Source organism: Oratosquilla oratoria, chromosome 1, assembly GCF_046742065.1.
Source record: "Oratosquilla oratoria isolate Oo_2021 chromosome 1, ASM4674206v1, whole genome shotgun sequence".
NCBI classification, from domain to species: Eukaryota; Metazoa; Arthropoda; class Malacostraca; order Stomatopoda; family Squillidae; genus Oratosquilla; species Oratosquilla oratoria.
The window spans coordinates 126,094,590-126,108,761 of record NC_134777.1 but is presented as its reverse complement, the minus strand read 5'-3'; the positions used below and the strand labels follow the sequence as shown (position 1 = coordinate 126,108,761).

At 37.5% G+C, this 14,172-nt stretch overlaps 1 protein-coding gene across 6 annotated transcripts in view; it reads left to right on the top strand.

The window, feature by feature from the left end:
• The window catches only part of MICU1 (Mitochondrial calcium uptake 1), a 48,830-nt gene that overhangs the window by 23,859 nt on the left and 10,799 nt on the right, over positions 1 to 14,172 (top strand). For all 6 annotated transcript variants that reach the window (XM_076187014.1, XM_076186995.1, XM_076186964.1 and 3 more), the window contains exons 7-12: positions 5,762 to 5,876; positions 6,848 to 7,008; positions 9,458 to 9,574; positions 10,778 to 10,909; positions 11,032 to 11,155; positions 13,839 to 13,928. In XM_076187014.1, the coding sequence (XP_076043129.1) occupies positions 5,762 to 5,876; positions 6,848 to 7,008; positions 9,458 to 9,574; positions 10,778 to 10,909; positions 11,032 to 11,155; positions 13,839 to 13,928 (739 nt within the window). The remainder of the gene's footprint in view (positions 1 to 5,761; positions 5,877 to 6,847; positions 7,009 to 9,457; positions 9,575 to 10,777; positions 10,910 to 11,031; positions 11,156 to 13,838; positions 13,929 to 14,172) is intronic.

The window sequence follows — 14,172 nt, the reverse complement described above, 5'->3', positions numbered from 1 at the left end:
TATGATCCAAGTTTTAGGGATTTTCTTTTATTATGATTGGGCTTGAACCTCTGGTAGTACTTGGATATGTATGGGGGCTTATCTCAGTCTGATTTTCTCCCATTTTTTGTGATTCAGTCTGTATTGAGTACAAGATTGAGTACTGTATAGGATTAGTACAGTAGCAAGACATCACAAATGACAGTTCTTCCTGGTGATTTGGGTTAGATTTCAGACATTCATCCAGTAGAGTGCAGACCCAAAAAATAAGATAATTGGTTTGCCAGACACAATTGGCATATATAACTTTCATGACAATTTATAGGTCACCCCTAGTTCTGGCAGAAACTAGAATATTTCACTTTTTCTGAAGATGAAGTAGATGCTTTAATGACGTAGACTTCATCTGTAGTATCGTCTTTAAAGGGTTAATCATATAAATTGTTCCCAGCTTGTAAAGATATCAGAGCCCAATCTTTAAGGGTGAGGAAGAATGAATGTCGGTAAAATGTCACTGATAATAATTAGGCTTACATTTGAATTTATTTCCACAGTGATGTCATAAATATTGAGATTCTGTAAATCATCTACTCCCTAGGATTTCTTCATGCAATTTGCAGACCCATACTGTTGCCATTCCATAATAGACCTCGTAGATCCAACCTAATGTGTTGTCAATACTTTTTCTCTTGCAGTCAGCTGATGAGGTAGTCTTTCCTATGCATGCTGCTGTTTCCTTGCACTGCTGCTGCACCAACTCCTTACCATGTTTTACCTACCACTGGTGCTCCAACACTTATTCATAGGCTTTTATATTATTTCATGTCAATGTTGTGCAGTGTGCCACTTAGCTGAAAGCTGTATACTGGTTTATGGATTTTTATTTTTTGCGGTTTTATATACCGTTGTGTCAGGGGATTTGGGACATGTTTATTTTCACAAATAGGAATATCTGAATGGTATGTGTGGAGTTTGTTTACGATTATTTCCCAATTTTTAGTCATATTGGTTTTTAGGACGTTTTGTAGAAAACATTATATTATTTACCAGAAGGTTCTCAGTTGATATGAGGATAGGCTCACAAAAATCGCTTGTTTTATGATGGTTTGTAAGGGAGGAGTTGAAACTTGAATAAAAAGGTCACTTCCTATATTGATGTTGAGTTTGAGGGTATAAAGAATTACATGTTTTTGGAGTGGAGTATAATATCATCATAATTCAGATATGTGTTAATTGTATTATTTATGTGGAAGTCCAGGAATGAAGTGGATGAATGATGTAAAAGGGACCTTGGATGCATCAGAAATTTCTGTGGAGAAGAAAAAAAAAAAAAAGTGCAAAAACAGGAGTGAATAAAGGAAGATTGTGAATGGGTGAAATATGATATGGCCCAAAGGGATAAGGTCATCTCTATAAATCATGTTGAGGCGATGATGATGAAAGGAAGGGGGTTGTCATATAATGAAGCTATATATCTATGTATATACCAAGGGCTTCTTCTCCCTTATGAAGGAGTTAGCCAAGTCAAAGGCATGCACCCACTCCCACAAATTCCACTCCTATTCACCACTTTTGTTTCCCTCTCATCTTAGCTCCTCAAGGATGAAGGGTCATCCTGATCTCCTGCCCACTCCCCAGGTCATAAGCAGTGCAGCAAGATACAGTACATATAATGAAGCAGTGAAGGTTAATCAGCTCCAGATGTTGGTCCTTACTGTAGAGTTATTGTGTCTGTACTGTCTTCAACCTGAGTGGTGTGATGGTGGACAGGGATGACCTTTCACTCAAGTAATGCTGAGATGGGAAGGAGGTTAAATGGGTAAGTGGGTGTGTGGGTGTAATGCCCATTGCCCTGTATGGGGCAAAGACTTAAAATTTAAAGGAGGCAGAACTGAATATCTTTAATTTGTTTGAGATGTAAAATTTAAAACTTGTGATGGGAATTATTGAAAAAGGATTAAGTAAGGAGGGAGGTGTGACAGAGTGGGGATACAAAAAGAGCCATAAGATAGGGTTGATCAAAGACTACTGGGATAGTTTTGGGCATATAGAAAGAATAAGTAAAGAAAGAGTGTTGAAAGTGGAGGTAGATGGAGTAAACTTGAGGAGAAGACTGAAAATGAGCTTGATAGACAGCATGAAAGGAGTATTGGGTTCAAGAGAAACATCAATTGAATAGGGAAGGGAGATGGCAAACGATAGGCATGAGTGGAGGGTAGTTGTGAATGGTTGAGAAATTGACATGGCCCAAAAGGATTTCTTTTTGTCTATTTTTTTAATTGTTGAGTGGATGAAAGGAGGAATGTTGTCATGTAATGAGCCAGTAGGGGGTAAACCAGCTTCTGGTGCCATGTCCTGATGTGGTGGTGGTGTGTTTTGAGCAGTGAGTGTTGGATAGGAGTGACCCTATATCTATGGGGAGCTAATAAAGGGGGAAAGGGCCTTTTGTTATATATGTACTGTGATACATGATATAGATTTAGTTATGGAAAATAGCAGATAGTTTAAATGGGATCTTAATAAGTTGACATGCATTTGAATCCAGGACCTTACATGAGAATATTAGAATTGTATTGCTGTTGACACAGTAGCTATTAACAACAAAACCTATATAGAGCACTATAGTACGGGAGTATTCTCACTAAAAAGGATCAAACAATTTATTATCCCAGGTCTCTTTTGAAGAACACCAATGGCTCCTAGATAACCCGTATTGGCCTCTGGATTAACCCACAAGTCACTCAAGGAAGAAATAGTGTGTTGTTGTCTGGGTAGGGCAAAAGTTGGGTGGTGTAGGATAAAGTGTTCTATGTTTTCTGTGTGTTAGTGTCACATGAGAAAATTTGAGTCTAGCCAGGCATATTCTGTGTTGTTACTGTTACAGTATGGGGTGATGGTCTGAACACAAGAATGCTGCTTTGGTTCTTAATTGTTGTTTTGGGTGTGAATACTAGGTTGGCTTGACATCTAGTGGTTGGTCATGGAGTGTTTGTTTTGTGATTCAAGTGTGTACGTGTTTATTTATGGATATGTTGAGGTACATATGGTGGGTTATTATATATAGTATGTTGCTTTTTTTTCCAGTTGGTTGTACTTGCATGATATGGTATGATGAGTTGATTTAGATTCTCTTGCATAGAATTTTGTGCATATCATTTACATGGGCTGTTCTGTGGGAAGGATTTTGGTTTCCAAGTGTAGACTTATTGTTGTGGTTGTCTAGGTGCAGCAAGATATTATTATTAAAGCTTTGTTTTGTGTTGTTTGTAGGATGTATTTGTTTTCTTGATTGTTGGGTATCATGCTGTGGAGGTGTGGTCAAGTGTGGTTTATATATGTTATTTGTACACATTGTTTAGTTCCTGTTGATCACAATCTCAGCTTGCCACAGTTCTTAATATTTTTGTTTCTTGTTTGTTTTCACTTTTGATGCATGTAAAAATGAGCTTCAGTATTTTAGGGTTTTTGTTGAGTAGTAAAGGTTGAAAGTAAGGTTTGTGGTTAAAGTTTTTTTTCTTGTATAAGTATGATATGTATTGCGTGTTTATTTAAGAATTGTTGCAGCTCTATGTGGTTGTTCTTGATTCCATTAATTATATTATGATTATTTGTAATATGTCTAGGTTGTGTTTGTTTTGTGTTGGGATGTGTGTTGCTGTTACTGAATGTGGTGTATTATAAGTGGGCCCAAGGATGGCAGTTGTTGCATTAGAAAGATGTATGTATATGATGGGTCTAGGGCATTTTAAGCATGTGGAAGGACCTGGATTTGTTTCTGTAGACGGCTTGCAGAAGATATGGGACAGGTAGCATCATTGAGCAGTTCTCCTTAATAGAAAAAAGTTATGATTATAGGATGGAAGATGAAGTGTTGTGAACAAGTGAGTGTTGTAGTGGGAAGTTGTAAACTGCATTAAACATTGATTGGATTGACAGTTCATCTCTGGGGGTGCTGTGCCTATGGAGCCTATTCGCATTCCATTGTCCTAGTGTCAACACTGGAAAATACAGCTTCTTAACTCCTTAGTAATATCTTTTAGATAATATGCTTATTAGTTGTATTAAACCCACAAGTTTCTTGTATAGAAAGATGCTTAAAAGTCATACTTTTCAAATTTACTTTTTTGTAGTGAAAATTAAATGGGAATGAAACAGATAAACTTTTTCATTGACATAGCTACATTGCATCGGAAGAAATGGGATTTAGCCTGGGGAAAATAAAATGTAGTTACCCAAGTTACTTACAAAATAGTATTCTTTGAAAAGTAATGATGATTGTACACAATATTACTTTTGTCTTGGTTATATGGAATATTTTGATAGGATTTGAACTTTGTTTTATGTGCCCTAATTTTGGTAATACATGAATAAGTGTTGGACTGTCAGAATTAATCATATTGCCATAGTGATGTCTCATGGGATAAGTAAAAGACTTAACTTAATAAATTTATGCTTCATGGATTTTTAGAATCAGGAATTGGTACAGTGCAAGAGCAATTAAGTGAAAACCATGTTTGATTCAAGTGGTTCGTCAAAGGAAGTTTGTGCATTGCTGAAAGAGGTGATAATGATAATGAGGAGGGGATTTTTTTTCCAGAAGAGACATGCACTTTGACATAATTGCACCAGTTAAAGTTTTCTCTTCACCTTGTTTACAGTTGAGTGGATGACTCCCTAGCATGACCTGATGCTGATGACTATAACATTGCCTCTATCACTTTTCAGTTGTATGACTATCAGGAGATTCAGTATTCAAGATTTGAATGACAAAATTGAGTCGAAATGAGTCTATAGTTATGTAGGGAAAGATGGTAGCACTGCTTTTAGAACTTTCCAAATTACTTGTGTAGGGAATGAAGACAGAGTTATACCTTCTCCATGCTTATAAATCAATATATCAATAGAAGGTAGATTTTGCCAGTATTACCAAATCATTCATTTTGCTTGATGCTATACTTGCATGGGTTGGAGCTATGTTTTTTTATTATTTAAATTTTAGTTGTACTGTTGACTTGTTTCAACATGAAATTTATTCTTCTTTTTCATTACTGTTATATTTAGTAGCTGTACTGCATAAGTTATTGTAAGGCTAAACAATTGTTTGCTAAATTATTTGGTATGATTTCGATATGCTAATTACACATTAAACTGTAGGGTAGAGTAGAAAGCTTAACAGATATATATATATATATTATGCTATGGACAATTTGTTTTCTGTAATATCTATATTTAATATTCTCACCTGCAAGAGTCTAATCATAAGAAGGACTTACAGTACAAATATCCTTAACACTAAATTATAAATTTAAATTATTGTTCTGTGTGTTATAACTACATTTAGAGTTTTATGGATTTCATTAACCATATTGTCACTAATCTAATTACACTGTGAATAGCCTGCAGTGTTAATGGCTTGGTTAGTTAGTTGTTTTAACCCCAATAATTTCCTTTATTTATAATTATTATGATTTTAACCTTTTCGTTTTAATTCTTTATGTATTTGCTGTAATCAGGTTAGAAAAGTAGATTTAATGATGATACAAAATTAGGTTTGATAAGCAAGTAAAGTTTAATTCCAACCAGTAAATAGAAGTCTGGTTAAATTGTAGTTAACGAGAAATACCAGAAAAAATAATAATTATAGGCTCAAAAGGTTTTCCACCTTGGTTCAAATCTAACACTCATAAATTAAGTTTGGTCAGTTTCCTTCTACAGAAAGAACTTGTTTCGAGGAATACTTTTGTCATTCACTTTTTTGTCTGACTAATATTAATTTCACCAGAACCCATCAGAACAGTTGGAACTTGCCCTTGACGAAGACTCCATCTTCTTCAGACTGGGCAGTGCTGGCCTTATTACATTCTCAGATTTCATCTTCCTGCTGACTGTTCTGTCAAGTAAGTTTTTACTTGGTTCTCTGTCTTTGGACCAAAGTAGTCGCTGTATGGGTAGAACTGATGACTCCAGGTGGCTTAGTCATTCATGTGTACCCTCCATATTTATTGTTGATTATTTCTTCATCTTCGTCTTCATCTATGCTAGCAATATCTTTGTACCTCCCTTCTACTAACCACTACTGACCCAATTAAAGTTTGATGGGAGGGGAGGACAGGAAAATGTGATTTCTGGAAGCCTCTAATCACAACCCACATGTGGGCAGTGCAGGTCCAGTGATCGCTCTTTATTGGGACAGGTTAGTAGCACAGTTCGGCAACTCCCTGCATGTCTGAGCAGCCTGTTTTAGGCTCCATTCCATTCAATCCATGTGAGGAAGGGACAAGAGAAAGTGCCCTAAACATATGCTACACTACCTCTGCATGGCTGGGGAGTTACCGTCAATAAACTCATCCCCATGCCATCAAAACAAGGAAATAATTCATCTTACACATCAAAGAAGGAAGCAACACCTTTCTGAATTCATCAGAACCTCCCTACTACCACCCCACTCCGCCCTGTATCATATACAATCTACTACATCACCACTGTAACAAAATTACCACCGAGTGTTAGTCAGTAACACCCTCCCACACCAGTGAGAAATACCTAATTTCCAAATGTACCCTCACTCACTTGGGCCTTGTCTTGACCTTTTTGGAAATCAAATAGACTCTGATATGAACTACCCAAGATTCCTAGTCCTTAACGCTAGCAGTGGACCATCTCTTGCTTTGAAATGTGTCTTTCAAGTAAATAAAGACTTCATCTCTTTATGTCAAAATCCATGTTAAATGTGGCCCCATTCAAATGAATCTCTAGTAGAGGAGTCCAATGCTTCAATTTCCTTTAGATCTTTGGTTATGCAAAGTAATTACTGGATGATTATTCACTGAAACTGAAAGTTAATTCTGTTTATTATTACTACTTTCAGCTTCCCATCGTCATTTTGAAATTGCTTTCCGGATGTTTGACTTGAATGGGGATGGAGATGTGGACAACGAAGAGTTTGACAAGGTTGCAACACTTATCCGAAACCAAACTAGCATTGGCTCAAGACATCGGGACCATGCCAATACTGGAAATACTTTCAAGGTGAAATAGTGTTTGTCTACTTTCATTGAATATTATTGAATTGCATGGCTTGGCTCTTCTTTTCGGGCTGTTTTGTTTTAAATTGCTCCCTTCTTTGTCACCTCAAATGCACTTCATTTTTTCCATTCAAATTAGAACACAAATTCTATCTACAGTAAACCCTCACTGTATCAGCCTAATTGGGGAAAAAGCATGGTCAATAAAGCTATAAGTTTGATAAGTATGATAGTCAGATTTCTCCCTCATGTATCAAATGAAGTTTAGTATGTGAAGGGGAACTTCGGTATACCGCTAACCACCACCACCACTGCCAGATTTGCCCCATATATACTGAATTTTGTTTGGTATATGAAGAGGACATTCAGTATACTGCTCACCACCACCACCCACTAATTCACTCACTCACACACTTCCTCCTTCACTGCTGCCACCACAGACCGAACATTCCACTGCATGTACCGATCTTTGTTCGATGTGTCAAATGGATGGCTGGTAGGCCATATTATGGTTAATAAATCTGAAAATTGCTTTAACAGGGTTCATAATAACAAGGGTTTACTGTATATATCTATCCATATACTAAGGACCTCTTCCTTAAGACACTGTATTAACACAAAATAAGCCTTGCCACATATTCAAACTGCCCCAGATGCAACCATCACACAGAAAACACAGAACACTTCATACTATTGTGCCTCACACTAACATTTCCAAGACAACACTCTTCTCTAAGGGTCACTTTATTTCCATGGCTCTCTCTACCTCTTGTTTTACATCTTCTGTTAGTCCTTCAACAGTAAAAAATTCTTTAATCTTATTTCTGTTTTGTCATTTAACATTTAAAAGAGTCATAATATTGCTTCTACCTCTTAATTCCCCTTCCATCTACAATGCTCTTTCAACTTCTTGTTTTACATTTTCAATTAGTCCTTCAAAAGTGTTAATATCTTCTATCCCATTTTTGCATTTGTCATTTATATTTAAAATTATCATCATATTGCTTCCACCTCTGTCAATTCCCCCTCCAACTGCATCACTGTATTCTCATCTTTTAAAAAATCAGTACCTTACAAATCTTTCACAAATTTTTAAGGTACTAATCTTGTGAAAGATGAGTATGCAGTTATGCAGGTGGAGGGGAAATTGAGAGTGGAAGCAATATGATGATATTTTTAAATGTTAAATGACTAAAATAGTAATGGGATAAAAGATATTAACACTGTTGAAGGACTAATTGAAAATGTAAAACAATAAATAGAGCAGTGAAAATATGAAAAATGGTAAGACACCTGGTCCATTTGGATCACTGCATGGAACAGACATCTGGAATAAAGGAGGCAAAGATGTAGAGTGAAGATTTTTGAGAAGTATGAGAAAAGGTGGAGGGGAGTGGAGTATGTTAGGGATGGAATGAGTGTTTTTTATGACTCTTTTGGCTACCTCCCTTATAAAGGGGAAAATGCCTTTGGTGTATGTATGCATGTATTAGAAATATGATAGGTGTTATAAGAATGTAGAGTGAGAAATGTGGAGGTGAAGCAGAAAGTGGGGGTGGGAAAAGAGCTGTCATATATGTTAGATCAGACAGCACTGAGGTGGTTTAGGTATGTGAAAAGAATGAATGAGGAAAGACTTTTAAAGAGAGTGTAGAAAGCAGAAGTGGATTGATTAAACTTGAAAAGAAGACCAAGAATGAAGTTGGATGGGATGAAGGTGGGGGCTTTGGATTTTTGTGGAATATTAGTGAGGCTCGCTGGCTGAGTGGGTTAGGGCGTTGTTACTTGCGGCGAAGGTAGAGGGGATGGTGGTTCGAATCCTGCCACTAGTGAAGTTGAACTAAGGGCATGGTTCATTAAATTCCACACTACAAAGTCCTCTGTAAGGGGCTCCATCCTAACCTCTGGATAGGGGGAGTTTGTGAGGCAGGGAAGAAAGAATCCAAAATATAGTAATGGATGAAGAGACTTTATAGTTAGATGGAAGGATGATGCAATCCAAAGGGAATTCTTATTTGCTTTATGAATTATTTTGAATGGATGAGAAGGGGGGTTTGCTGGAGATACATAGATCAAGTCTTTGTAGCAAGACAGATTTACAATTATTTTTTGGCAAATGGTAAAGATGTCTTTTTTGCTTTTATGGATTTAGAGAAGATATATGATAGGGCTGACAGATGCATTATGGCATGCATTGCAGACATGTAACAAAGCTTGGTAGTACAGAAAAGTGTTTGTCTCAAAACTTTAACTTTCTTCTAAGCTTCTGCATTTTAAAAATTATTATATATATATATATTTTTTCTCAGTCCATTTCCTTGTAGATATTTCATCCTAGATTTTTTATAGGGGTAATGGAATGTCATTTTATATATTAGTTATGGTAATTTAATTTATTTATACATTAATATGAACTATTCAGAATGTGGATTAACTTATTATTTCTCTGGAAGGGAGTAAATTCTGCCCTCAGCACCTACTTCTTTGGTTTTGACCTGAAGGAGAAGCTCACCATAGAGAAATTTCTCGAGTTCCAGCAGCAGCTTCAGCAGGAGATTCTTAGTTTGGAGGTAAGAATGAAGATATATTACGTACCAAAAACCCCCTTCCCCCGAGAGGTGGTCGAGTCAACACACACCTACATCGTACATACATACATATACCAAAGGCTTTTTCCCCCCTTACATGGGAGGTAGCCAAAAGACAAAGGCATAGAAATCTCTCCCACCTATTCCATCCCCTACATAATCCACTCCCCTCTACCTTCTTCCCTCCCTTTTATCTTGGCACCTTCTGGATGACAGGTCATCCCTGCATCCTATCCACTACCCTGGAAATAAAACCCTTTTAGCTTCCACTCCCATATCAGGGAAGAAGAATCACTCAATCTCCTGCCACATTGTGTGGGTCAAAAGCAGTGCATTGAGGTACATCTCTTCCACTGCAGGCCCCAACAGCTGAATCAGGATTACCCCTAAATCTTTACTAAATTGCAACCATCTCTCCTTGTTCACTTAGAAAAGGATTATGAAGAAGAGGTCATCCCTTTGGAAGTGAAGGTGTTGACTAATGTTGAAGATGGACTTGGGAGATGGTTCTCTCTCATATCCATCTTGTAGGATCACCGCATAAAGTACAATACCTGTTGTAGGTCAGGGACTTCAGTGATACAGCATTCTTTCATGATTGGATATTAATTTACTCAAATAAAAGTACCATACATACATACATATACCAAAGGCTTTTTTCCCCCTACAAGGGAGGTAGCTAAAAAACAAAGGCACAAAAACCACTCCCACCCATTCAACCCCTACCCCTCTTCACCCCCTCCCTCCCTCTTATCTTGGCACCTCCTTGATGACGGTTCATCCCAGCACCTCGCCCACTGCCCATATCTGCTACCCTCGTTAACTCTCCTTTGCCACCTCTGTGACTCCACCTGTGACCGACAACATGTGCCCTGCAAGAAGGATTATAGAGAATCATCTTCTTGACACCCATCTTCCAAGCCTGTGAATTTCCTCACTTCCATTTGAAGGTGGGACTGACACTTGAGTTTTTGGACTTGGCCCAAAATCTCTCTTTATCTTTATCTTTATTTCTTCCACCTTTAAACTCAAGGAAAGTTGACATATGGTAACTGCTTCTCATCTACTACTTTGATTTATGGCATAGAAGAAATACATTTGATTTATATTAATTTTACCACAGGTGATAGAGGTATTGTAAATGCACATATTCAAGTGTAAGCTCTAATCAATTTTTTCTGTCAGTTTCGACGCAAAGGTCCCAATGCAAAAGGTCTCATATCTGAAGCTGACTTTGCTGAATTACTGCTTGCATATGGAGGCTATCCACCCAACAAGAAAGCCAAGATGCTTAAAAGAGTCAAGAAAATGTTCAAGGTATGTTGCTCCTAAATACTTTGTATTGTTAGTGTATGAACAGCAAAACTTGCTACATTTACTTGCAACCTGTGTTAAGCTTTCACTATATTTTGGTTATGTATTATTTTGTCTTCCTACAGGGAGAAGAATCATTGGGTATTAGTATAGATGATTATCTTAAATTTTTCCATTTCTTGAGCAACATTAATGATGTTGACACTGCCCTGACATTCTACCATATAGCTGGTGCTTCCATTGACCCAGGTATGTAAGCCTTTCTATAAATTCAGTAATACATATGTACATACATATACCAATGGCTATTTCCCCCTTACAAAGAATGTAACCAAAAAACAAAGGCATAAAATCCGGTCTGACCCATTCCATCCCTACATACTCCACTCCCATTCACCCTCCTCCCTCCCTCTCATCTTTTTAAAATATAGGTGTCTCAGGTGAATTCTGTGTACATTAAACTATGTTAGGATGAGTACAGTGAAAAGTCAAGGGAGATCACTTTTAGTTGTGTTAAAGAGGTTGTGCAGTAGAGTGTTTGCTGGAATTAAATATATCTAAGGTCGGGCATTGATTTGATATTTGGTTCCTCTTTTAGTTTGTTGTTTGTGTGTGTATAGTTATGTGGGATGGTGTGTGTTCACTTTACATCCCATTATGTAGTTTCTAAGTTATTTAATGGTTGAGGTTGAGGATGTTGATGTGATGGTTGGAATGTATATGTATATGAAGTATAATGTTTTCTTTATTTGTGTTTGGATCCAGGCTAATGACAGGATAGACAGAAAGACACTGTGGGAGGTTTTGCAGATATATGGGATAGGAGGAAAGCTGTTAAGAGCAATTAAGAGTTTTTATGAGAGTAGTGGTGCCTGTGTTAGAATTTAAGGTAAAGGTGTGACTTTGCCAGGGATGTCATGTCACATTGGGTGTTCAATGTGTACATGGATGGGGTGATGTGTGTGGTAAATGCAAGGGTAATGGGCAGAGGATTGGAGATGGTTAAGAAAAAATTAAGAAAAATGGGAAATAAGCCAGATGTTGTCTGCTGTCAACACTGCAAGTAGCAGGATCAGAGGAGAGATTAAGGAAGTTAGTGACAGAGTTTGGGAAAGTGTGTGAAAGGAGAAAAGTGAAGGTAAATGTGGGTAAAAGTAAGGTGATGAGATGTGCAAGGGGAGAGAGTGGCAGCAGTTTTGAAGTCAGTATCAAAGAAGAGAGACTGGAGGAACTGGATACCTTTAGAATCTTGGGGGCACATGTGGCAGGAAAGGGAGGAGTGGAGGTAAATTGTGGAGTGAGAGAAGCAAGTAAATGCCTTGAGGAATTAAAAAGTGTAATGAGAAATAGACATTTAGAAATGGATGCTAAGAGGAGCTTGTATGAAAGGGTGATTGTGCTGGCAGCACTGTATGGGGCAGAAACATGGAACATAAGAGAGGAAGAGTTTGAATGTGTTTGAGATGAAATGTCAGAAGTATGCTATGGGTGACTAGGCTGGATAAAGCGAGAAATGAGGACATGCAGAGGAGACCAGGAATGGAAAACGAGTTAGATAAGGCTGATGAAAGAGTATTGGGATGGTTTGGACACATGGAAAAAATGGAAAAATGAGTGAAGAAAGATCAGTAAAAGAAGTGTGGAAGGTAGATGTGGAGGGAATGAACAATAGGGAGCAACGAAGGATGAGATGGATGGGTGGGGGAGTAAAAGGGGCATTGAGAAAGAGGGGTATGTGTTGAGGAAGGAAAGGAGAAGACAAGATAGGGGCAAGTGGAGAATGGTTGTGTATGGATGATACTGTGATACATGGAAGTGAGTGAGTGGGGAATTGGAGGGAGGTTAGGGAGTAATTATGTGAGTGATATTTTGATGCAGCCCAAATGGATTTATTCCTGTCTTCTGTTTTTCTGCATGAGGGGACAGAGAGGGGAGTTGCTGATTAAATGAAGTGGCTTTGCTGTGGATGTGAGGTGTCTTGCTGCATTGCTTCTGTTCCAAGGCATTGGACAAGATGCAGGGATGACCCATCATCCAGGAGGAGCCAAGAAAAGAGGAAGGGGTGGTGAATTGGGGTTAGAGTGGATGGGGATGAAGTGGGTGGGAGTGGTATTATGCCTTTTGATTTTGGCTACCTCCCTTATAAGGGGGAAAAAGCCCTTGGTATATGTATATATATATGTACTGTATATGTTTGGATTGTGATTATTTCAACAGATGTGAGTCTATGAGATTGATTGTTTTTCTGTTAGTGATTGCTTAGTTTCATTTGTCGTGTTGCAAAAAGGTACATTTTTATGTATTAGTGAGTCCACTTTTTGTGTTTTGTAGTTAATCTGATTTGTGGTGAAAGTTCAGTTTCCTGTATAAGTGCAGTGCACTTGGTGTGTTTGTATATTATCTATTGTGACGGAGAGGACAGAATAGAAAAACACAAACACTTTATGTTTCCAGAGGGGAACTCCAACCCACCCTGACCTTTGAAAGAGAGTTTTTATTGCGGTCAATGTTTTACGGACTTTAGAGGGATCCCTATATAGGAGAATCACATAGCATTCTTTTATGATTGAAGAGTAATCTGATAAGAAAAAAAATCAATCTCTTTTATCTCTTGAATTAATCCCACTGGTCTCTTCATAATCCTCTTAGTTAATGCCCTCCCATACACCTTCTTGACTACACTTACCGTAACAAACTGAATCCTCAAAAACCATTACATATTTATCCCCTTTTCCTTTACATTGAGGAACTATACTAACACTTCATAATATAGAGTCTTCAAACATATTGTAGATTAGGCAGTGATTAAACAGGCCAATATATTGATCAATTTTATGACAGATATACGTACCTAGCAGGGAATAATTAGAATTAACCTGTACCAATCTGTGAGATATAAGTATACATATAACTTAATTTTCTTGATTTGCAGCAACACTGAAGCATGTAGCAAAAACTGTGGCTCATGTTGAGCTTAGTGACCATGTGGTTAATGTGGTGTTCACCCTCTTCGATGACAATAGTAAGTGATATTGCCAAAAAAAATTATTTGTATTTTTTCTTTGTTATTATCATTTTTTATGATACAAAATATCCTTTTTATTTCAATTAACCCTTTGAGACGTGGATGTTTCTCCCAGATTAATGAAATCGTCTAACTTAAGCTTAAGTTTCATCATTATCCAGATCCAGATTTCATAGTGAGTGGTAGAAAAAGAAACTTGTAAGAGGGATTATACAGATTTCACCCACAGTGGCAGAGATGT